Source organism: Hippichthys cyanospilos, chromosome 16 (assembly GCF_059441005.1).
Source record: "Hippichthys cyanospilos isolate Australia breed blue-spotted pipefish chromosome 16, RoL_Hcya_1.0, whole genome shotgun sequence".
In the NCBI taxonomy this organism is placed as follows: domain Eukaryota; kingdom Metazoa; phylum Chordata; class Actinopteri; order Syngnathiformes; family Syngnathidae; genus Hippichthys; species Hippichthys cyanospilos.
In genome coordinates this window covers 9,866,059-9,890,103 of record NC_142384.1, presented here as the reverse complement: position 1 = coordinate 9,890,103, position 24,045 = coordinate 9,866,059, and the positions used below count along the sequence as shown (strand labels likewise).

The 24,045-nt window shown below is 43.6% G+C and overlaps 1 protein-coding gene across 1 annotated transcript in view; it reads right to left on the bottom strand.

Moving 5' to 3' along the window:
* The window catches only part of notch3 (notch receptor 3), a 37,004-nt gene that overhangs the window by 10,034 nt on the left and 2,925 nt on the right, over positions 1-24,045 (bottom strand). Inside the window, exons 3-20 of the mRNA XM_088436313.1 lie at positions 14,936-15,078; positions 14,523-14,858; positions 11,821-11,943; positions 10,574-10,807; positions 9,571-9,726; positions 9,299-9,484; positions 7,962-8,075; positions 6,504-6,617; positions 4,601-4,834; positions 4,215-4,325; positions 3,500-3,692; positions 3,273-3,418; positions 2,211-2,444; positions 1,983-2,135; positions 1,681-1,909; positions 640-841; positions 404-560; positions 139-323 (exon numbers count right to left, since the gene is read on the bottom strand). Coding sequence (XP_088292439.1) covers positions 139-323; positions 404-560; positions 640-841; positions 1,681-1,909; positions 1,983-2,135; positions 2,211-2,444; positions 3,273-3,418; positions 3,500-3,692; positions 4,215-4,325; positions 4,601-4,834; positions 6,504-6,617; positions 7,962-8,075; positions 9,299-9,484; positions 9,571-9,726; positions 10,574-10,807; positions 11,821-11,943; positions 14,523-14,858; positions 14,936-15,078 — 3,250 coding nt within the window. The remainder of the gene's footprint in view (positions 1-138; positions 324-403; positions 561-639; positions 842-1,680; positions 1,910-1,982; positions 2,136-2,210; positions 2,445-3,272; positions 3,419-3,499; positions 3,693-4,214; positions 4,326-4,600; positions 4,835-6,503; positions 6,618-7,961; positions 8,076-9,298; positions 9,485-9,570; positions 9,727-10,573; positions 10,808-11,820; positions 11,944-14,522; positions 14,859-14,935; positions 15,079-24,045) is intronic.

Sequence of the window (24,045 nt, the reverse complement as noted above, 5' to 3'; positions counted from 1 at the left end):
CAACTTAAGAAGTGATTTCCTGTCACTTTGCGGTCCATGGTAAAAAGAAAAATCAGGGTTCATTCAAAACGTATTACAGTACTATTGGTAAAGCAAACACTAGGTCGGCCAGAATGGAAAAATATTTTTTCAACTCACATCACACTGGTATCCTCCAACAAATCCCCTGCAGGTGGCGCCGTTGCGGCATGGTTTGTCCTCGCAGTGGTCCACTTGGCTCTGGCAATAGCTTCCCGTGTAGTCATTAGGACACTTGCAGTAGTGTGTGTTGCCTGTGTTGACGCAGTGGCCGCCGTGATGGCACAGCTCGTCCGTCTGGAGTCCTGGTGAGAAGAGATGCGGGACGTAAGCGACTGGGCTCCCTGCCGAACAGGTTGAGGGGTATCAAAGTCCAAAAGGACACCTCTTTGGCGAGCCGCCGTCTCGCAGGACACCCTCGGAATGTCGCAGTAACGTCCGGACCAGCCGTGAGTGCAGTCGCAGACGTAAGCCGAGTCTTTTTGACGGCAGCGTCCGCCGTTCTGGCAGGGGGACGAGCGCCTGCACCAGTCAACCGGCGTCTAGACACGCAGATGACAAGCGACAGTTAGAGCTTGAGAAGTTCAGCTTTGAGTAGGATTTTTTTGTTGTTTTTTTTACCTGACAGCGCGTGCCGGCGTATCCTTTGGGGCAGGTGCAGCGAAAGGACTCGAGGGCGTCTTGACAGAGACCCCCATTGAGGCATGGCTGCGAGTCACACTCGTTGACCTCGTACTGGCAATGCGAGCCGGTGAAGCCTGAGCGGCACGTACACGAGTAGCCATTGATCTTATCTGTGCACGTCCCTCCGTTGAAGCACGAGCTGCCAACGAGGAAAAAAGTGAGGTTAATCACATAGTACGCACTTTAGGTTTGATTCTGGGAAATACAGCATCCCCCTCGGTAAAACCCTTACATTAAATAAAAAAAATTATAATGAAAGGAACATTTGTTTGATTATAAATGTTTTTGAAAGAGCACTTGTAATGAACAAAAACATACTGTAAATGAAAAAAAATATTACTGTATGACCGAAAAAAAAATTCATAATTTCCTGGAGCAAAATTGATGACCTCTCAAAGAAAAGTTATGGGGTGGGGTTGGGAATCGCTGGTGTATTTAAGTCATTCACTGGCAGCCGAGTTCAAAAGAACTTTCAACATAAAATGTAGCTGTCAATAGAAGTGAATATGTATCTTTGACGTATATTACCGTCATTAGCAGTGAATGAGTTAATTGAGCAGGTCAGGCCAAAACATTATACGCAGCTCAAGTTGTATATATGTATACAAATGTGTCCTTTTTTTTTTTACTTGACCCAAATTGATAACCGGTATAAAGTGTATGAAAATAATGGATTAGTAGACAATGTGCACCACCATCAGATGAATGTTCCAAAACTGCATTTTTCTTAAAACTAGGCAACATTCAACATACATTGCTGTAAATTTGTCAAATTCTGAGCTACTTCTATATATTACATATCATTTTGAAGGGAATTAAGGGAATATATCAATATCTTAATTTTCATTTTGGAGACCTAAGCCTGATTAGGCAAAAATACATCACTGGTGGATATATTGGTCCATCTTTTGATCAGATCAGTTTTTTTTTTTTAACTCGCACAGTGATGGTCTCCAAAAGTTTGTCGAAGCCACCCACCTTTCAGTGCAATCTGGTATGTTGGTTTCACAGTGGATGCCGGTGAAGCCGGGCCTGCAGGTGCACGTGTAGGAGTTGACATAGTCGGTGCACGTGGCGCCGTTTTTGCAGGGCAAACTCTGGCACTCGTCGATCTCCAGGGCGCAGCGAGGCCCGGTGAAGCCCGGCAGGCAGCTGCAGTGGAAGGAGTTGACTCCGTCCGTGCACGAGCCTCCGCTGAGGCACGGATCTGCGGAAGGAAACGGAGCCAGTGAGGGATTTGAGTTTGATGGCATACATTCGACATTTTTACGGCCACTCACTGGGGGAGCAGTCGTTGATGTCCGTGTCACAGGTGGCCCCTGTGAAACCGGGTCTGCAGGAGCAAACAAAAGAACCGAGTGTGTTGGAGCAGGTGCCGCGGTTCTTGCACGGGCTGGACAAGCATTCGTTCACGTCTCGGTTACACAATTGCCCTGCGGACAGAGAAGTCACAATGAGGTCACAGTCTCCACATGGGAACGCTTCCCCTCAGATCAGTCGGTGCACACCTTGCCAACCGGGCTGGCACTTGCACTGGTAGCCCAGATAGTCTGGGGTGTGGGTGCAGACGGCCTGATTTGCGCAAGGGTTGGGGGAGCACGGGGTGAGAACTTCGGCGCATGTGGGTCCGCTGTAGGGAAGCTCGCACAGGCAGGTGAAACTGGCCACGCCGTCCACGCACGTGCCTTTGTTCAGGCACGGGCTGGATGCACACTCGTTGATGTTCATCTGGCAGAGGTTACCTACCAGGAAAACAAGTCAGTGATATTGAATTTTGGGGAAAAAACTTAAAGTCAGATATGTACGGGAATCTGAATTGACACTAGGCATAAGCTGATAACAGGTTTGATGGTTTATCGTGGTGTTAAAAGTCAGAATTTCAAGAACCGCTGATACGGTCTGTCACTGGTAATGAGTGTTTTTTTTTTGCTTATCTAACAAAGAGGGTGGTTAAACGGGGCAGAATAACATTGGCTTCTTGCATAGCTGAGTCAACAAGATGCCTCTTTAAAAAGAATTTGGACAACAAAAGTGTTTTTTTGTTTTTTTTTTAGTATATCTTCCTGGCATGCATGAAGATATTTGTCTCATCACGCTGGAGGACATGAAACATCTGCACGTCTAAACCGATAAATATGCAGACTTTTGACAATATTGGCATTTCTGAGAAATGATTGAGCGCAGCTTTACCAGTCGAAATCAAGTTATGCTTCTCATGTCATTTTTAGATCTTACAAGATGGCTCTCAAAACGCGACTCCAAAAAGGCGCAGATGATCATTTTTCATCAAAAACACAAATTTATGCTCATGAACAAAAATGCTTTCGGAAATACCATACTTCAGTGGATGTGTTTTTTCAAAATATGGTGTCCCTCGCGATGGACATCCTGCAGGTTTGACAATAATACGGTATCACTAGTGGTTGCAGAGTTGACTCAACAAGCAACTTCTTTGAAAATAATTAGATTTAATTAGAATATACGTATATTTTTTAATTTTTTCTTTGTTTTCTTTGAAAGGCTGCAGTTTGAATGGATTTACATTTTCTGTCTATTCGCTCATGGCTTACCTCTAAAGCCCTGGCGACACTTGCAGGTGAAGCCGTTAAGTTGGTCGATGCAAGTACCGGCGTTCTGGCATGGGCTCGGCAAACAGTCGTTCCTGTCCAGATCACAGTTCTTTCCTACCCAGCCTGGCTCGCAATCACAGCGGTAACTGCCAAGACACCAAAGCGACCCGTCTTTGCTTGAAACACTCCGATACGCTAGTTCGCAAAAATCGCGCTTGCGTGCGTACCCGTTGATGTCATCCCTGCAGGTGCCGTGGGCGCAGGGGCTGCTACCGCACTCGTCCACCTGTGAGTAACAGTACGGGGGCTTGAATCCCTCCGGGCACTGGCAGTGGAAGCCGTTCTCCTCGTCCACGCACGTGCCTCCGTTGCGACAGGGGCTGGACGCACACTCGTCTATCTCCACGTTACACTTGGGACCTGACAAGATAGTAAGTGTCAAGAATGTGGTGCAAATGAAATGTAAATGTGCATATCAGGAATGTCCACTTTTTTCCACTGGGGGGGAAAAAAAAACATCTTGAAAGAAATGTACATAAATTTAAAATGAATCTTTTCAATTGGTGGTTTTGAAATAAAAATTAGCTAGCACTTTTGTGACAACAAAATCTGGTGTGTGCCATTGTAACATTCAATTGAAAATATACTGTTGTGAGGACGAGACGTATGATGCATTCAAATACAGCTGAACATTTCAAACTCATGCAGAAAAAAAAGACCATTGATGAACTAAACATTACTAATTGTTATTAATGGCATAGTTTAGTAAAAAAAAAGAAAATAAAAACCTGTTGCTTCAGGTTCATGTGTTTTCACTTATCAAGTGTTGTTTTAAATGACTTCAATGTTTTTATGACTTCGATACGCCACAAGCCAATAAAAGATATGGAGCAGCCCACAAATGGATACCATTTGTGCCTAATGAAATTCAAAATGACTTACCAGTGAAGCCAGGCTTGCAAACGCAGTCATAGCGGTTGATGCCATCTTTGCACACGCCATAGTCGCATGGGTTACTGGCACAATCGTCGAAATTGATCTCACAGTTGGTGCCTGAGGTGATTTCACACAATGATGACAACATGCAACATTTTGAAGCACATTTCAAAATCTTTCTAAATGTATGAGATGGAAAAGCAACACTGTCATCACTAAATAAAAAAATAGTAAATCATAACAACAGCTTTTCTAGATAGGACATTAATTTGAGATCTATATAAGACAAAACACAAATGATAGCTACATTTCGCTGCATTATACAATATACAATATAGTTTAAGAGCAGACATTAGTTATGTCAGTATTAGTTTTAGCTATAAGTCTGGTACCTGATGTCCCATGTTGGCACTGGCAGATGTATTTGTTGACCAGGTCCACGCACTTGCCTCCATTCTGGCAAGGGTTGCTGTGGCATTCGTTGAGCTGGTTTTCGCAGCGGTAACCCGTGTACCCGGCGTCACAGTTGCAGGTGTAGCTAGCTATGCCGTCCACGCAGGTGCCGTGGTGGCACGGGTCGGGCTGGCAGTTGTTGATGTTGCTCTCACAGAGTATACCTTCGTAACCTAGTGAGGGGAGAGCAAAATTTGAGTCAATTGGTGGACTTGTTAATAGTCTAAGAGCATCATCCATCTGCAATGCATATTATTGGGCAGAATTTTTTTTAAATAACACACAGGCGGGTATCGAGTACTCGGATCCCCAATGGCAACATGTTTAAGGAGAACCCAGCATGTTTGTTGACAATATTGCAAAAAGTGTCAAAAATTGACATGAGAGTCAATTGTTGACAGCATTGCATTATCAAAGAGCGAAATCCATTTTCAACACTTCAAATTGGTCAGTAATTTAGGGGGAAAAAAATGGGGCCACAATTCTTGTATCGCAAAACTCACGTTCCAGAAAACAAACACAAAAAAAATTGTTGACAAAAATACTATTCAAAGAGCGTGAGCCATTTTCAATACCTGAAATTGGTCAATGATTTGTAAAAATAAAAAATGTAGTGTCAAGAGTCTAGTATCTCCATGTATCTTGCGGTATATTACTTCTCAGGGAACCCCAAAAAATGTGTGCTGCCAACATTACAGTCAGAACAAACAACATTTTCAATGCTAAAAAGTGATCAGTAATATGTAAAAACAATACACGAGGACACTGAATGATTCTATTTAGAAAAAAAAAGGTTTGTTGATGACATTGCATTGTCAAACACCGTTAGCCATTTTAAACACAATTACAAATGTATCCAATTCCATGTTTCTGACACCCATAATTTACCCATCATCTTTGAGCAGGGACAAAATGCTTGTGTTTCTCATAATATCACCTTACTAGGAATTTGAAAAAACGTTTTTAACATTTATTTCTATAACCCGAAATTAATCCAAAGCAAAGGAACTGGTTTGAACTGGAAAACTTGAGATCTGTAGAGCCGTCTTGCTAACTGCTCAATCGCTATGCTAGTTTTCAAGTATTACGATTTCTAATGAATGTCCATTTTCTCTGCCTAATTTGCAATTACAACAAACCTTCCCCACTATTCCTTGCGTTTCTTTGCAGCTTTGGGTATGGATCTCCCCGGTTTCCATGCCAACAGGTTGTCTGTGTGTCAGACAAGTGTTGGTTTGTTTGGTATGTGTTCGGTGTGCTGCTGAGTTGGGCAAAGCAGCAAAGAAAAGTCCAAACGAAGGCCCCCCCCCCTCCAGGCCCGCTTTTGTTCTCTGCGGCGGAGGGAACAATGGCGGTCCGCAGCACGTCAAACAGAACCACTTCACCGAGCAGGGGAGGGGGCTTAGTGGGGCGCAAATATAGGGAATACCAAGCAGCTGGCATTTGAAACAATGAAGCAGATCCAACTGAAGTAAAAACACGAATAAAACGCTCAGCATCGAAACACGTTAACAACTGTTGGGCTGATACTTTTTTTTTTTTTTTTGGGGGGGGGGGGGGGGGGTGTTAATAAAACTGCCAGGCACGATGTATGTGAAGGAATGAGGGATAGGGACGCCATAAGGTGGAATGGGGGGGATTGAACAGATGAACAAATGAACAGATGTCGGGGTGATGACCAGGTTTCTGCTGGTGACCTTGTGATCTTGAAAGGGGTGCTTGGGTTCGGGGGGGGGATTAGCGGCCTTAAGTCAGCGTGAAGATAGAGATGCCCCCCTCCCAAAAGACTAACCCACAACAAGTGTTTGAGATTTCTGCCCAAATGGCATCCGCCAAACTTACCTTCGGCGCAGCGGCACTCGAAGCCGTTGGGGCGGTCGTAACACTTGGCGCCGTTCTGGCAGGGCGTGCTGGCGCACTCGTCGATGTCGATCTGGCACATGGTGCCGGTGAAGCCTGGGACAGTCAAACACAGAGGCGGCGGGTCAGAGGGGCACGGTTTTGTCTCTTTTTCGGGGCCAAAGGTCTCCGGCGTGGTCAGAGATGTCTGGCTAAGCCCAGTTAAGCAAGCGTCATCTGGACACTGATTGAAATGCCATGACCTTGATGGCATTTCAAGGTCACGAAAAGAAGCTAATACAAGGTGGCTCTACCAACTTGGATTTGGTGACGATCCGAACCGCTGATTATAATGCTCCGACTCTTGTTGCTTTGAAGGCTTGAGAAACTTGCGAGCCTTGAAATCGGTGGGCAGAGTGCCCAGATTGGGAGGGGGAATTGCCACATTGGTAGCACGCTGCTCTGTTGATTAACAATGTGAGGATGGGCTGTGTGTTGGTGCTGATGGGGGGGGGTTAACGGAGGAGACAGTGGGATTGTTTTCTCTTTTGGGTGACTACCCCCCCTCCTCCCCCTTCCTACATCAGCTCCACTGGCTCAATAGCGAGATGGGGAGGCGGAGGAGGGGAGACGTCTGTCCCAGATGTAAATTGCGGACCTGGAAAAGAATCTCATTAGTAGGACTGCTGTTGCCCCCCCTTTCACCACCAAGACCAACAACAACCAGGGGCAGGTTGAGGGAGACTCCTGTCCCTTCAACATTACAAAGGGGAGGGGTTCAGGGTCACAATAGTGTCTTTGTTTAGTTTTTTTTTTTTTTTTTTAATAAGGGGAGGTTAACATTGCAGGCTGGACTACCACATTCAAATTATGTGCACAAAAACGAGAAAATTTCCAATATATCCGCTTGCGAGCCAGCCTATTCATTTGTTTGAAACGTTCAAGCTCCCCTGACCAAGTCGGAGTGTGCTCAGTAGAGGACATCCTGGCCTTTGAAATGATGTCTCGTGTTTGGATGAGAGGCAGTTGACTTTGCTGTGTAGCTCAGACAAAATGGACACAAGAGTGGACACAAATGAATAGGCTCGTTATCGGCTGGGTATACTGAATATATAAGTACATATAAATATATAATATGCCTTGCACATTTTAGCCATTCATTGACAAGTAAAGAAAGTGAGGGCAGCAGACTTACTTACTCCAATTTGAGTTTTTACTATTTTTTGTCTCTTATTTAATTGCAAGTTCATTTCTATATTCAAGTGTGAAACTCCGGACAACTGATGTTACAACTGTGTCTTTTTTAAAAACAGATTCCTTTTAGAATTGTCTCGGATACGAATGCAATTCTCTTTACTTGCTGTTTTGTTGCACGCAGAGATGTGCTTAAAAACATCAATTATGCCAGGACACCTATTTTGCCACCTTAGTAATTGATATGATGACAGAAATTGATCTTACCTGGTTGGCAGGTGCAAGTAAAGCCGTTGACCATGTCCCGACAGATGCCGTCGTTCACACACGGGTTACTCTCACAGTCGTCAATGTCGGTCTCGCAGTAGGTCCCCGTATAGCCTACAAAACAAGTTTTCATGTGAGTACAAATGTTAATGAAACGGTTGGAAACTGAGAGCTACTTTTTGGGTAGTATAGGATTAAAACTTTGGTACACACTTCTGATATTGAAAAAAAAATGTCTCTAATTACCTGAATATACGTTATTAAATCATTTGCCGCCATTGACGGCTAAAAATGTCACAGATCCATGATTAGGTTGATAGTCAATGTGTTGCCATTAACAGCCATCAAAGTCAAAGACGATTTTAACTGGGTTAGCAGTAAATGAGTTAACGATGAATAATCTTCATTTATATGAAGATGCTGATGATTACTCACAACAATCGAATCTTGGCCAGTGTTCACATATAAAAGAGCGCTCCTGGGAACCCACAATGGTCCCATCGTTGGGTTGCTATTTTTGAAGAGGCCTGGGGGCTATTCATGCAATTCTTGGGGGCCACCAATCGGCCAATGTTGGTGAAGTACTGTCCACTACGTTGCGCGTTTGTATATTTGTGTATGGTCTCCACTTTCCGCCATGGGAAAACGATTCTGTGAGAACCTTTTTTTTTATTCTCTCAAGGGGACCGTTCCGAACCGCAGGATCCGCTGACCTCAAATCCAAACACGCTACTGTCCGTGGAGCATCGCAACACCCTGGGGTCAACGTCCCATTCACCAGATGTATCTTACACATCGGCTATTTGCAAACCTACGAAGGGTTTCCTCCATTGAGGTGAAGCCGAGCGACTAGCGTGGAATCCGAAATAATCAGCGGCTCCACATGAGCTTTGCCAGGCTGCCCGATGATGAGGAGGGTGAAGAAGAAGAGTCTCTAGAAAGCAAAAAAATAAAAAGGGAGAGGGAAAGGTGGGGGGGGCTCTGGGAAAAGGCCTCCTTTCCCTCTCTGTGTGTATGAGGGTGCAAAGTGGAGCACAGAGGGGCCCTATTGTTCCGCTCCATTCCCACCACTCTACAACTCATTACTATTCACAGCACAGCGCTCCCCCTAACTGCTCGCCCTCTCTCACATCCAGTCCTATAGAGCCCACTCCCAGCCCTAATTTGTATAGTTCCCAAAACCCCGGGATGCATGTAGGACCGTGCGTGAGAGTTTCACTCTGGTTTTGTCACCCGGAGTCCAAACCATCACTTTGTCCGCCCTAATAGCCTCTCCGCCTGCTCGTACAGCGCTCTGGTAGGAGAGTGCCCATAATGGCCGACTCGGGTCCCGATACCTGGCATGCAGATGCAGGTGAACTCTCCGATGCGGTCCAGGCAAGTGGCGTCGTTCTGACAAGGCATGGACAGGCATTCGTTGATGTCGATCTCGCAACGCGGGCCGGCGTAGCCCCGCCCGCATTGACACTGGAACGAGCCTTCAGTGTTGACGCACTTGCCGAAGTGCTCGCATGGGTTTGCGCCTGACAAGACAAAATGGGAATCGCTTAAAATCCGAACAGCACAGTAATGCAACAGTTTAGTGACAGCAAAAAAGTGGATGACGTACCGATGGAGCATTCGTCCATGTCTTGGTTACAAGCTCCTCCCACAAAGCCAGCAGGACAGGTGCAAATGGCACGGCCGTTGAGCGGGTTGGTGTCGCACACGGCTCCCTCGTTGCAGGGGTTGCTGACGCATGCATCCTCCAGGTGGCACAGCAAACCTGACGCAGACGGAAAGATGAAAAATTGGGATCGGACTTATTCCAGAGATGCACACTTCACTGGTGCACAGATCAAAGTCTTTAAAGTCAAACTTGCTTGGAGGACGTGACCGCAAACCAAAATTACCATCGCAAGAGAAACTCATCAAAACTAGATCCACGTCTTACACTTAAATATATCAACTATAAATCACTTAAATTATCATTTTTGTTTTAATCTTTGGCAATTCATATTCATGTTGTCAATTCATGAGCAGTCCTCGATACCAAGTACTGATACCACAGGTACTTTTGAGCAACAAAATTTTCCCCTACAGAAAAAAGATCATTTTGTCCATGGAATTAAATGAAATTTTGGGCAAATTTCTACTGCTGCAATTGGTAATTTTGACTTTTCTTTCTTGCAATTCTACTTTTTAAGTGAAACTAGTCAAAAAATACAACAATTTTATTTATTTACCATGCTATTTTTTTTGGATAATTTCAAAAGTCGAAAGACACAAAAAAAGCTATCGATTGTATTTATTTTTTAAGAAAACTAAACTAAAAAAGGGGTAAAAGCAAAACAAAAAATCCATCCCTACTTAACAGATTTCGGTACTGTAGGTAGTTTTGGGAATGTAACCCCCGTGATAATCACGGAAACACTGTATAGTTAAACTGATTATATATATGAAACAAAAAATAAAAAATAATTCATTAATAAAACTTTCACTTAGCTTTTACCTCATCTGACAGCAAATTTTGGGGCCCCTCAGTCAATTTTGAAACTTGAATCAGACTATTGAGTCTCAAATTTTCTGACTGCTACATAAAGGTGAAACTAGGGTCACCCTGTGATGCTTACCAGTCTTTCCGACTGGGCACTCGCAGAAGAAGGAGGCCACACGGTCATGGCAGGTGGCCCCATTAAAGCAAACGGCTATGGCGCAGTCGTCGATGTTTTCGCTGCAGTCGTCGCCCGTCCAGCCATTGACGCAGACGCAAGTGTGGCCCCCGATGGTATTGAAGCACGTCCCCCCATTGTGGCAGGCGTTGGGCTGCATGAGGCACTCGTTGACATCCTCGGCGCAGTACTGGCCTGTCGTGGTGAGATGGAGGTGGATTATTACTAGGGGAGGGGAAAGACTTCCTGAGAATTCCACGAGACTAGATTTTTGCTAAATTTGTAACATACCCTAAAATAATGTCTAATATACATTTTCAGGTAGTATTTTTTCCTATTCTTTGCTTTTTAAGTCAAAGGTAGAAGCAAAGCATTGAAAGGAGACACTAGGGAGCTGAAATTTCACCCAGATGGTAACCACATAGTTATCACACTACCAGGAATGTGACATCCCTTGTCTAAAATATTGCGAGAATAATGGGGAAGAAAATGACTCAAAATACTGCAAAAGGGTTAACACATTAGTGTGCAAATGTCAACAAAATCTAGCATGCAAATGTAAACACAAATGGAGACAAACTCTTTGTCTAATCTGCCAATATTTCTCCATCCTTTGCTTCAATCGCAACACCAAAATATCACACCCCAGCTGATTTGAAATTAATCAGAGCATCCTGTATTTCTCCCATAGAGCTGCAGCTATTGAGTATTTTTATATTGAGATAAAAAGAAAATAAAAATAGCTTTACACTTAACACATTTACACTTAAATATGAATTGTCAATTTTTATATTTTTGACAATCAACAGTTCTTTGTTTTTCGTGAAAAGAAAGCTAGTTTAGATCACTCCTTCACCATGAATAAGAGTCAAAGAAACAAAGTGACGACCACTGAACACATTTAAGTCAGCCTGGTTTGTTCAAAAGTGATCAGTACAAATGGCAACTGTCAGTCTGTCAACACCAAAGCAATCGAGCGCTGCTAGCTTGTGGCTAATTAATGCTCGACGCCACAATATGTTTGTGTTATATTATTTTGTATGTTAAGATTTCTGCCCATGTCAAAAACAACAGCCGAAAGAAGATACATCCTGTGCACGGATGAGAAGAAATCTCATGTGATCCTGATCTCGCAAGATCTCGTCGCACGAGATCTCGCGTCATCCCTAATCCCTAGCTCACGTTTCTTGAATTATGATTGGTTGTACCTGTCCATTCAGGTGGACATTGGCAGTTGTAGGTGTTGACTCCATCCACACATATGCCTCCATTCATACACTTGTGTCCCGGGCAGTCGTCCACATTATTCTCACAGTTGTGTCCCTCGAAGCCTGCGGGCGGATGGAGAGAAAAAGGTTATGGCAAACAAACACATTAAGTCGCCCCCCACTTTCTGCAACATAATCAATTTAACTCATAACCTCACGTCACGTTTCCCACAGTAAAAAGGCTGAGAGGGCGTCCGACTGTTTACATCCACCCGTGACGGTTCCCACACCACGCCGGCAAGAGCCGCGATGGCCGCCTCGGAGGCCCGCCTTCCCCGCGGCGTTTGCTTGTTTTATAATCTCTCAGTTTCAATGACTTCCTTTCTGGCAAAGAAACATTTCCTGTCGGCTCCCCCGTGGCAAGCCAAGAAGGTCCATAAAGTAAATTCCTTCTGTTGTGGACATAGTGAAGCAGGAGCGCGGGCCTGGCGGGTGGGCGGCCTCCTCCGACTTCTCGCCGTCGTCGCCACCCCGTTTCTCATCGGGGGCTATAAATAGCAGGCGGGAAGCTGACCTGCTACGCAGAAGTAAATCCCAGAAGCGGCGCTCAAAACTGCGTCATCAGCTCTGGGAAAAATCTTGGGTCTTGGGAAAATAGGGGGCTTACGCTTTGTGATAGTGATGGTTTGCACGTGTGCAAAGCGCCCGTCGCCCCCATGTGGGATAGCTCCAGCCGCAATTTGGGAGGCGGATTAGCAATTACGGCAACAGGGCCATATCGTACCAGCGCAACATAAGCAAACTTTGACATCTTTCTGACATCATAAGGGATACATTTTACTACCAGCCATTTACTAACATATTTTTACATTATCTTTTTTTGCAAAGCCCCTCCGAGGAAAGAAAAAAACTTTTCGCACACCCCTCGTGTTACTGTCTCTCAAGATTGTAAACGTATACCTAAAACTGTATCCATTTTAACATTAACAAAAGAAAAAAAGCAATACAAATCAACTTTCAACAACTGTTCATACAGGTTACAAATGAGGTTAAAACTGTAAAAAAAAAAAGGATTTCTCAAGTGCATCAAAGTGCTTGAAACAAAAAAGATGCCAATCTTTATTTTATTGCTTTATTTTATTTATTACGCTTCATATAGCAAAAGCAAAGCCATTGCCCAGGGGTCATCTGCACTCCCCCGCCACTGCCTTGCGTCGCCCCACTATTTAAGAAGGACTTACCGTCTTTTCCGCACTATAAGGCGCACCTAAAAGCCTTAATTTATTTTTAAAAGCTGATGGTGCGCCTTATAATCAGGTGTGCCTTATATATGGATCAATATTGAGATTGGGATTCGTAGATGGGGAATGAACTGATAAAGTAAGCTTTACCTGCTTCTTTTGTGAGTTCACAGTTGAACAAGGTTGCTCATATTGACATTGAGTTATTATGCTATTGAGAGTTATTATTGTTATTATTTTGAGTATTACTATATTGTGATTGAAAAAGTTTTAAAGTATGTCATTAATTGAGGGTCCGCCTTATAATCCATTGCGCCCTATATATGGAAAAAGTTTTAGAATATGTCATTAATTGATGGTGCGCCTTATAGTGCGGAAAATACGGTAATTAGACAAAACTTAACGACGAAACCATCAAAGAAAAATATCACAAAAAGAGCCAGAGTCACCAACAAACACTGGCAATCATGTTGTATATCAATGTCAGCAAAATTAAGGTGTTTATTAGCACCCTGAATATGCAACCGAAAGTGATTTCAAACTCACGTGGTTTTGTTTGGATCGGGAGTCGGTACCAGTAGCAGTAGTAAGACTAGTCAAGCTGTTACGCTGCGACAAGCTGCCAGCAACAACTTAAAAATGAAAGGCATTCTTGTCCATATAATATTTCCGGCGTGTTTTACTGACATGCAAAGTATTAACAGTTTTTGCTGCAATCCAGGGCAGGAAAAAACACCTTGAGCATTTTTTTGAACCCCGGTACTCAAATTACTCAAGAACCCTTTTCAGCCCATATCGAAATCCTTGTACTCTCAAAATTAGTACTTTTCAGAGGATCCGAAAAATGGCAATTTGTTCAATAGTTTCCAATGCCTCGTGAAAACAACAGAGCCATTTTCATAAATTAACATCAATAATTTGTAAATAAATAAATAAATAACATGCATGAAACTCACCAATAATTTGAAAAAACATGAAATTCCCCAAAATGTGACTTATGAAGATTTGGACTGATGCCAGCACAATGATTTATAAGTATTGGAAAAAAAGTGACTTACTGACCACATGGTAACACATTCTAAAACACAGGTCATGCTTCGGTCCTTGAGGGCCGGGGTCCGTCATGTTTTCCGGGTTCCTCTCCCCAGAACACCTGATTCAAATGATTGGCTCATCAGCAAACTCTGCAGGAGCTTGAAAATTATTGTAATCATTTGAACCAGGTGTGTTTGGGAGGGAAACATCACAAACGTGCAGGATACCGGCCCTTGAGGACAAGACTTTGACATCTAAGAAGAGCATAAAATGCAGTACCTGTCATAAGTTTGGAAACAACGTGCAACTTTGAATGGTCTTACGCACATTAAGATGTTACCAGTGCAGAGTGGAGTGGCGATTTTGAGAGTGTTTCCAAACTTTTGACTGGATCTACAGATGCAAACGTGCCATTTTTGACCCTACCTGGCAGGCATGCGCATTCATAGGAATGGTCACTGGTCTGTCGACAAGTGCCTCCGTTGAGACACTGCGAGGGGGCGCAGGGTTGGGTGGACACCTCGCACGTGCGCCCGCTGTACCCGGGCGGGCACTGGCAGCGGAAGGACCCGTGCGTGTTGATGCAAAGTCCGGCATTGAGGCAAGCGCCGGGCTTGCGGCACTCGTCCACGTCGCTTCGGCAGTTCTTTCCCTGGAAGCCAGGTGGGCACGAGCAGTTGTAGTGATTATTCCAGTTGGCGCAGCGGGCGCCATTGGCGCAAGGACTGGTGGCGCAGGCGTCAATGAGCGAGCAGTCTTGGCCTGGGATTAAAAGGTGCGTTGAATTGAAAGACTCTCCGAGAGCAGATTTTTGTTCGTGGTAAATGTGAGGGGCATACCTCGGAATCCCCTCTGACACACGCAGCTGTACTGCGGAACGCCGTTGAGGACTTGGCTTTTGCAAGCGGCCCCGTTAAGACACGGCGAGCGATGGCAGGGATCCTGGTACTGACAGAGCGGGCCGATGAATCCTGGCCGGCATCTGGACAAAATGGTTTTAAGGCTTTGAGCTGAGCGCCGAAACAGACAACAAGCAACGAAAAGAAATGAATAAATAGAAAGAAGGAAATAATAGGTATACATAATGGGAATAACCGATTATCAACCGGGCTGATTATTATATCGGCATCTGCCTTTTTAATCTAACATATGATGTGTTAACTTTAGGGAAAAATTTCTTTAACTATTTTTTTACCTTCATAAGCTATTCTGGTGACAATGGGAACTCCCTGTGCCGTTTGAAAGCAAAGATAAATTGAATTTTAACATTTTGAAATTTTGGGAAAGTTGTTTTACTCTAGAAAACTATAGGTAATTGTTTTTATTTATTTTAACTTTTATTTAATTAAACGCCAACGTAAAACACAAAAACAACAAATAAAAAACGCAACATTATGCAAAACTGAAAAGTTGTTAAAAATTTGTATTTTTTTCTTTCTTTTTACATAAAGAAATATTTGTATTTTTTTTTTTTTTACATTTTGATTAATATTTTTCGTTTAACTAAAAATTAAAATTGCCTCCAAATACGGGTTATCAACCTCCTTAACTACTAACAAACAGTGGAAAAAAAAAAAATATTTCAAGCAATTAAGGATTATTTTAATCATTGATCAATTAGTTGAAAATATTAGTTATCAGCCCCGTTGACTACTAATAATAATGGTCCTGAAAAAAAAAAATCTATTTCTAGGAACTAACGATTATTAAGATAATCGAGTAATTGGTTATGAGTTGATGAGTTACTGAATTGCGTTAAAAAACACATTTTTAATTCAAAAACAGTAAATTATTTTCAAATTAAGAGTCCACTAATGTAGGTCAACTAAGGTTCAGAAACTTTTTTGATCCATAGCCTGGGGAAAAAAAAGGGCAAAAATGTTGCAAATTGTTGCAAATGTATGACTTTGATTCAATACAAATAAAATAAGCATGCCTACACGGAGGAATACAGAAATACAGCAATATTGACTGGTGAGAGGATTCAACAAAGTTCAATAATTGCCAAAAATGTTTTTGATGCATTTGATAATTGATTACTTGTCAATGAATCGTTGCAGGTCTACTTCAGATTGGGTTCATTAAAATCAGACATCTGGCATTCCGGACCCCGTAGCACCTCCTTCCTGACTCATATTGCGGTGTGAGGCTGGCGTCGACGCCCTGAAATTATTTCCTATTAGCGCCGGTTCCTTCAAAAGTCCAATGTGGTTTTGCGGAATGAGTGATGCACTCGCAAAACGGAGCCAGGCCATATCCTGAAGGACAAGATTTACCAAACTCACAATTTGCGTCCTCTCCAGCTGGAGAGAGCCATTTTTTTTTCAGCGTCAGCTAACATTCCTCCCTCGTTACGGCTTTTTCCGCAGGTCGGCTCTAAAGACTATACGAACACACCCAGCGATGGCTGCCAGGAAGCCCAAATGATTCCACCTCGGTGCTGACATGAGTAAAACGGGGTCCGCACTCAAATCGGAAAAGCCAGCTGTGATATTTGGGCTTTCGAGTGACGCTATCTGTTTTTGCCTTTGCTGTAAACGTATCAACGCAGGAACAGGAGTATCTGATTGCTCTCTCGGGGCCGATGACAGTTCAGACAAGGTTTGCGCTAACTGGGGAGGTTAGTTTGAGTTAGAAACCCGACACCAAGAGTGGAGCCTCCGGCTGGGGACGAGCCCCCTCTTCAAACAGGCTGTTTGATGCTGATGACAGAGCGGTGACGGCCGGGTTCGGGTTCACCCCGAGGCCCTGGCTTTTCTTTCAATAGAGAAGAACCCCTGGGCATGATCAACAATGGAGTTCCCTCTCTTTTTCTTCGTACGGGCATCGTTACGCTCCATTATTGCGTACTCCTCTATGGTTTTTTTGGTTGTTGTTGCGATGCTGGTTGGGATCAGGCCAAGTTTTCTTCAATCTGACTGTTTTGATCTCGTTTTGTTTGGCTAGCACCGCAGTATTACAAAGACAATGGCATAAAAAGAAGCCGCAAGACTCGGCACAAAGGAACGAACGGGCGTAGCCACAAGAAAGACATATGAGGGTAAAGTGCAGTAGAATGGAACTGTTAGTAGAGCCTCGGGCTGGGCAATAAATGCAATTAATTTGATTAATTGGTCATTTTAAATATTGGCAAAGATTGTAACTGACATTTTGAGAGACGTTGACTCAAAAGGGAGTCAAGGGAAAACCTTTGGCATGGAGGTCAATTGACGTCAACTACCGTATTTTTTAAAGGCAAGGGGTGGAGAAAAATATTGGGAAATGAAGAAAATCACTCATGGTCTATCAGAACGCTCGAATTTGGCTGGCAGGAATTGTTTGTTTTTTTTAGATGGCACATTGTGACTTTCAAGCAAGGTATACACAAGCTGTGACTTAAATTTAGATTAAAACTGATTTAAAATAAGCAAACTTTATGGCAGCACCTGCTGATTATTTAAGAAAATGGGAAATATCTTGAATATATTGTTGATGAATTGATTACAAAGATTCCTAAATAACGCAACAATAAATGAGTTGACCCTCTAGAAACCAAACATTGTACAATTTACAGTTGAACGTCAGCAAAGAGGCTCTAGGATTGGAAGCTGAAGTTCCTCAGCTACTACCCCCCACCCATACAAAAAAAACGCCAGCTTGGCTCCCCCGCCTCCCCCTCACTGCTGAGAGGTCAAATGTCAGAGGTCCCCTGTCTGATTGTGATGATAATGTCACTCAGGCTGCAGGGCGAGGGGCGGGGCTTCACCGCAGGACAGAATGTCTCAGAAGGCTGCAACTGGTGGGTGAGTGGGAGAGGGGGTTCATGGGGGGGTTCAGAGGGAATGCCATGTCATATTTCCTGTAATCCCTTGTCCGCTGTTCTGAAAACACAGCGCTCGCTCCGAAACGCAGGATCCTCGTCGCCCTGGTAACGGCGCAGACGAAAGAGCGAGCCTGACACTCAACCAATCACCCCGCCCGCCCCCTTGGTACCCATGGCTATTTGTCATGGCTTGGCTGGGTTTATTTAGAGGCAAATTAACTATGTCTGGAATCTAGGGGGTCAGGACAAAAATGAAACGTGGCGCATAGAAGGCGACTCGGCCGGGGCCCGAGACCAGAGGCGAGCAAACCATTAAAAAAAATATAATGGAGAAGGTCCAATTCCTCTTGAGGTTGTGAGAGTTGACTCTAGTGGGAAGGTCAAAGGTTGTCAAAAGGTTTACAGAGCCACTGTTGTTTGAGACCTGCATCAGCTATCACGTAGAACTACATCAAACAGGGTTCATGTAAAAGGAAACAAACTTGTACCGTAGTTTTTGGATAATAGGCATACTTAAAATCCTTTCATTTTCACAGAAATTGACAGTGTGCTTTATAGTCACTTTGGATGCTGGCTTTTAAGTTAGTTATCTCAAATTCAAATTCTTATTTACTGTACTTGTCATCCCATTAGGTAAAAATACAATGAATAGGAAAGAATGGCGTGATTACATATTAGCAAAAATACAATTCTAATATGAATCAAATGAATAAAGTTTGACTTATTTACTGTACTGGTTTAATTCTCTTATGTGCAGTAACACACCTTAGAACCCGTGCATTTTACATACGTACGCGTCCTATAACCTGGAATGCATTATACCCTGGTGTGCCTTGTAATCCAGTGTGGATGTTAGCATTTCAGTTTGGCATTTTTAATTCAAATTCTTTCCCATTTACCGTGTTTTTCACACCATGAACATGAAAAGTATGATTCTTTACAGCTCCCTATGAGTGATTATTTATTAGCAAAAAATACAAAAATTAGACTAATTCTAGACCTGGAGTAAAATAAAGTTTGACTTATCTGTTGCACAGGTTTAATTCCATTAATGTGGAGTAATTGACCTTATAAAAAGGTGCACCCAAAATGTGCCATAAAAGCAAGCATGTCTACCCCGGTGCACCTTATAACCCAGTGCGCCACCCAAATGGAAATTTCCCAAAATAAACCTGTGTATCAAGACCTTATGGTCCGAAAATATGGTAATAATACCTGATAATTTTGTTTTCCTCCCTTTCGAATATTTTTCGCTTTTGCCCGCCAAAACACATTCTTCTGTCTAGACTTGACTCATGGCCAGCATGTTTCTCCCATAACACACGAACTCGACTGATACCAGCCCACAATGTGGTTCTGCTCCACCTAAACAACTCCTTATCGGACTCGACCACAGATTCCGCAGCTTCTGGGAACTCGTCAAGGCCAGTAAGTGTGTCTCGGCTTCTACTCGGCTTGCGAAGACGCATGAGAGGGGCAGGTGTTGCCCTCAGTTGCCGACTTCTGACCTCTGAGGAAGAAGACGCCAGATGATGACGAGGAAGAAGTCTTTGAGTGACGTGGTGCATGGATGTCCAAAGTGGCTAATCTCCCCTGAGTCCAAATATGAGAGATTTTGCCAGCTGCATTGCCGGCACCATGCATCTGTCCACATCTGTCATTGCACCACTAAGTGTCTCGTACTCTCTGAGGCAAAATAACAACTGCTTTGTTCACAGAACACACACACACATACACACCAAAACCACTTCACAAGACTGAAGACACATCACCCTAGAGAAAACATGCATTAACAGTTCCTTTTAGCATTCTGTTCCACTGCAGCACAGCATGCAAACAACCACATGCCTGATGACAAAGAGGAGAAACTTACAACCAGCGTGGTAGCATGAACCCACAAAGGATGATATCCAAAACAGGGAATTGCAGAGGGAAGAAGAAGAAAGCCTTTTAACAAGAGAGATTTGAGAGGTTTCATTTCAGATATCTCAGCGGGATGGACATTTGATTTATGGGAGTGAGTGCCGTCACTGGTGGAACCCAATGCCGGTTTTCCTGCTCTCTGCTTCATTGAAGCATGCGTAACATGAGCTCATCTCCTCCCGGACAATAGCGGATGCTCCGCCATTGGGTCAGAGGGCGACTCACCTGTGAACAAAGACCCTGTAATCCGTGACACGGTTCATACTTGCAGTCAGAGGATCTCTGAGGTAGTATTGTAATCACGACCGCACAGCGCAAGACCGAGATATTATCAAGACTAGAGAATATCGAGACCAAGACCGCTGGAGGTCTTTAAATTCATAAATTTTACTTTCGCATTCGTTATGTGTCGTTTACAGCCATCGCGAGTACCGATACTTTGAAATAAGGGCAGGTATCAGCCTTGTACATATACTTGGAATTCGTACGCACAAAGCCCGAATGATTTGTATGTTTTCGTTAAGTACGCTTGCAAAAAAAAACATACTCTGTTTCTGCATCGTAGGTTTGGACACAGCACCCAAAAAAATCTCAAATCAAAGCAAGTGACGCTTGGAACACGTTGTAATCTGCAATTTGTGTCTTTCCCCCCCGATCACAGTTAGTACTGGGGTCTTGACCGGTCTTGATCAAGAATACTGAGTCTAAACTATCTGAGATTGAGACAAGATCAATAGAATTCCCCGTAATTCAGAGACAATGCAGAAACCCAAGACTGCTTTCAAGAACTATAACGATATTCTGAGCACTGGTCTTCTGACTTTGTGATTTTGTAGAAACTCAACACCAAGTCATTCTTTAATCCAAGTAAAAACTGCGTTTATTCTCCCACGAAAGGCCTTAGTGACACAGCGATGCCAAATTGAGGAGCCTATCCACAACCCCTCCTCCCAGCAGCCCTTGGTTCTTCCTTTCTTAGCAAACAGCCACATTGGGGGTTGGGGTGGGGGGGGAGTAGAGAGTGTTTTGTGGCCCCCAAATAAAAGCGCTAAAGTAGTCAGAACTCCTTTGTATGATCAGGTTGGAAGAAGGGAGGAGGGGGGGGGGGGGGCAGTGACCCAAGCAGCTAGTCTTTCAGGTCTGGGCTTCCATGGACCAACAGGCCTAGGCCGTCGCCTGGCAACAGTATCCCATGGAGAGAGGGAGCCTTAGCAGGGAAAAAAAGGGGGTGCTGGGAACAAGGGTTTTGTGAGGACGGTTTGAAGACTTCGGAGGAAGCTCGAGACACACGACCGCTTGATTCTTCCATCTGAAGCGGAGCCTGTCCATTACTAGAAAGTTCTTTTGAACAAACATCCAGGACAATCTATTCCTACAACTCTCACTTGTTTGTCCCACGTGTTGATAGATTTTTGGAGGCAGCTCCTTGGCATTTTTCAAATAGCAGCAATAACCACATGACACGCATCGCAAGGCCGAGGTCTTTCCAAACATTTTGCATCAGACACAACCACAACTCTGCCCCTAACCTCCAAAACTAAACCAGATTTCTGAAAAAAAAACAGCAACTTTGAAATTCAGATCTAAACTTTGATTTTTTTCCAACATAAAAGATGAGGCCTTGTCCAGTTTTTCAGACACTTCACCACAACAGCAACAGCGAAAGAGCATTTGAATTTCTGAGGGCCTTTAGCGCAGTTCAAATAAAATGAACCATATCACATGCGGATGATTTCATTTGATCTGACAACACAGTCAAAACACGTCCATATCATGATACTCGCAACAAGATAAGAATTTGTAATTAATTCTGTCACTTTAGCCTAAGATGAACTGAACCTGATGCTAGAGTAAGCCACTGTGATTAGACAGGATGTGTGGAGCACAAAGGTCAGAAGGCAGAACTTCCTGTAGCCGGGCCTGGGAACCAGAGCTCCCAGTTAGCAATGATATACAAATTTCATCCTCCCTATATTAGCTTAAAAACCTAATAGTCAGATTTGAGCGACGAGCTTCTTTTCAAACCATTTAACCAAAGCTGTCAGCGATCCATTGTCGCTTGACTCGAAACTAATTGTAAAGTCAAACATTCCAAAGTTTGGGACCTCAATGAGACTGTATTGTGGAAGGCATTCCTGAATAGGCTTCCAGGATGAATAGATGGGAGGTATGGACAATAACCTGTAACTTCCAGGAGGACAGGAGGAATCTTAGCCAGCATTCCTTTTCTAATCCGCCATAAAAACACCCAAAGAAAACACCTACTCGCGAGCTAGTACGATGGACAAAGACAAAAGTCGCTCTCCGGTGTCCAGCCAGAGAAACAGAGAACAAAATCAAAATCTTCTCATTTGATTCCAACAAATTGGATCGTTATCCCTGCCCCTAAACAAAAACAAACAAACAAACAAACAAAACCTATGAAAACCTAATAAACTAAGAATGTCACTACAAGTGGGATGTTTGCAGACTATCAAAATACAAGCCTCCTTTAATCATGTCTTGAGGGCCTGGGAGTAGCTACAGGGTCATGACACAACACTCACAATTTATATGCTAACTCGGCAACTGAGGCCAAAGGCAACACATTCATAAATAAAACCCAGCGTGAGCTAGCGCTTCAACATGCGGGCCGCACCACGGGTGACTATTTTTCTCTGGATAATTTTTCTTTTCATATAATGTATTACAGAACGGTTATTAATATTGGAGAATAAATACAGGAGATAAATACGCTGGTTCTTTATAAGAGAGTCCTTCTCAAATAGTGTGACGGTGCAGTGTGAAGTGTAATTGCACATTCATTGCACAGGGTGGCGCAGTGGTGCTCATGATTAATGTGATTTAGAAAAAAAAATGTATGCAATGCATAATGTATTGTATTGTAATGTAAGGTTAAAATGTTTAAAATATTGGTGCTCCTGTGTTAATGTTCCAGATCAATTAACATTTATTATCGGTTTGATTTTTTTCAGCATCAAATGGTTCTGTTGGGAAAAAAATATATAGTTTAAATAAGCATTGCCATATTTTTTTACTCCAGCTTTATTTTTTCTGTTTCAGACTAACCTGTAAACTGTATCAGCCCTTGAAAAAGGAACCACTTGTTGCAAGTTGATTCATATGTTTTTTTTGTTAATGTTGAAAAGGACAGAATTTTATCGATAATAATCTTATTTATAGTCACCGTGGCAAGTGGGGAAGCATGAAATGTTTGCTTTTTCCTAATTTGGGTTTGCAAAAACTAACTGAAAGCACTGATCTAAGGGCAAATCTCAAGCTTTAGGCACTAAGGCAACCAACATTGGCAGGGCAAACGTCATGTGAACAGTTTGCGTGATTCTAACGCTTCCATCTAAGAATTTTTCGAAAGAAAGTTAGCCTACATTTGAACTAAATTTCCAGGGCTTAAGTTTGAAAAGGAGAAGGTTTCCTTTCTAGATGTTTGAAGACTCTCCTTTTTTGTCATACAACAATGGAATCCAAGCCGACGTCAACATGTGGCGATTGAGAGTAGCAACAGTGGTTCTGTGAGAGAACTAACATGTGCTAGCCAGCTATCGAGCTAGCCCGCTCGTCGTCGAGCTTGTCTCCCGCAGCATGGGGCCCCGGCATGCTTCTCAATGGCAGCACCTGGCTCCGCGCTGTCCCTTTGTTGAGATCTGACTTCGCTGGATTACCATCACAACATCCACCAGCTGTCCTCTACGCTGCAGCCCCCCTCCTCCACTGAGCCAGACCCCCGCTAGACTCGCTCACCACCAACTGCACCCCCCCAAAAACTCCGGCTCCTCCAGCTGGATCCTCTCCTAGCGACACTCTCTCAATCTGCCTAATTATCTCCCCTGCGCTCATACCGCTGTCACTGCCCTATCCAGGCTGCAAGTTTGTGAAAACGTTTGCCTTTGTCGGAGGATTTTGCTTCGTAACAACTTATATGAGCTCGGGCTGCATAATTCAGCAAACCGTGGCATCAAAGAAGCCCCTGTTCTAACATTGCGAGCGGGACCCACCGCAGAACTGCCCTGCACCCTCGAAATTGATGCGGCGACATATTTGCTTCTATCCAACAGGCTGTTTGAAATAGTTCTGTGATTCTGTAATGATTAAATCACTGCTTTTCTATTTGCTGGACCTTCAGCGTATCGTTGGCACAGGCCGGGATCCTTATCACGTTTCAGGCGACTCCAAAAATGGCATTTTGTTCAAACGGTAGCGTCATAA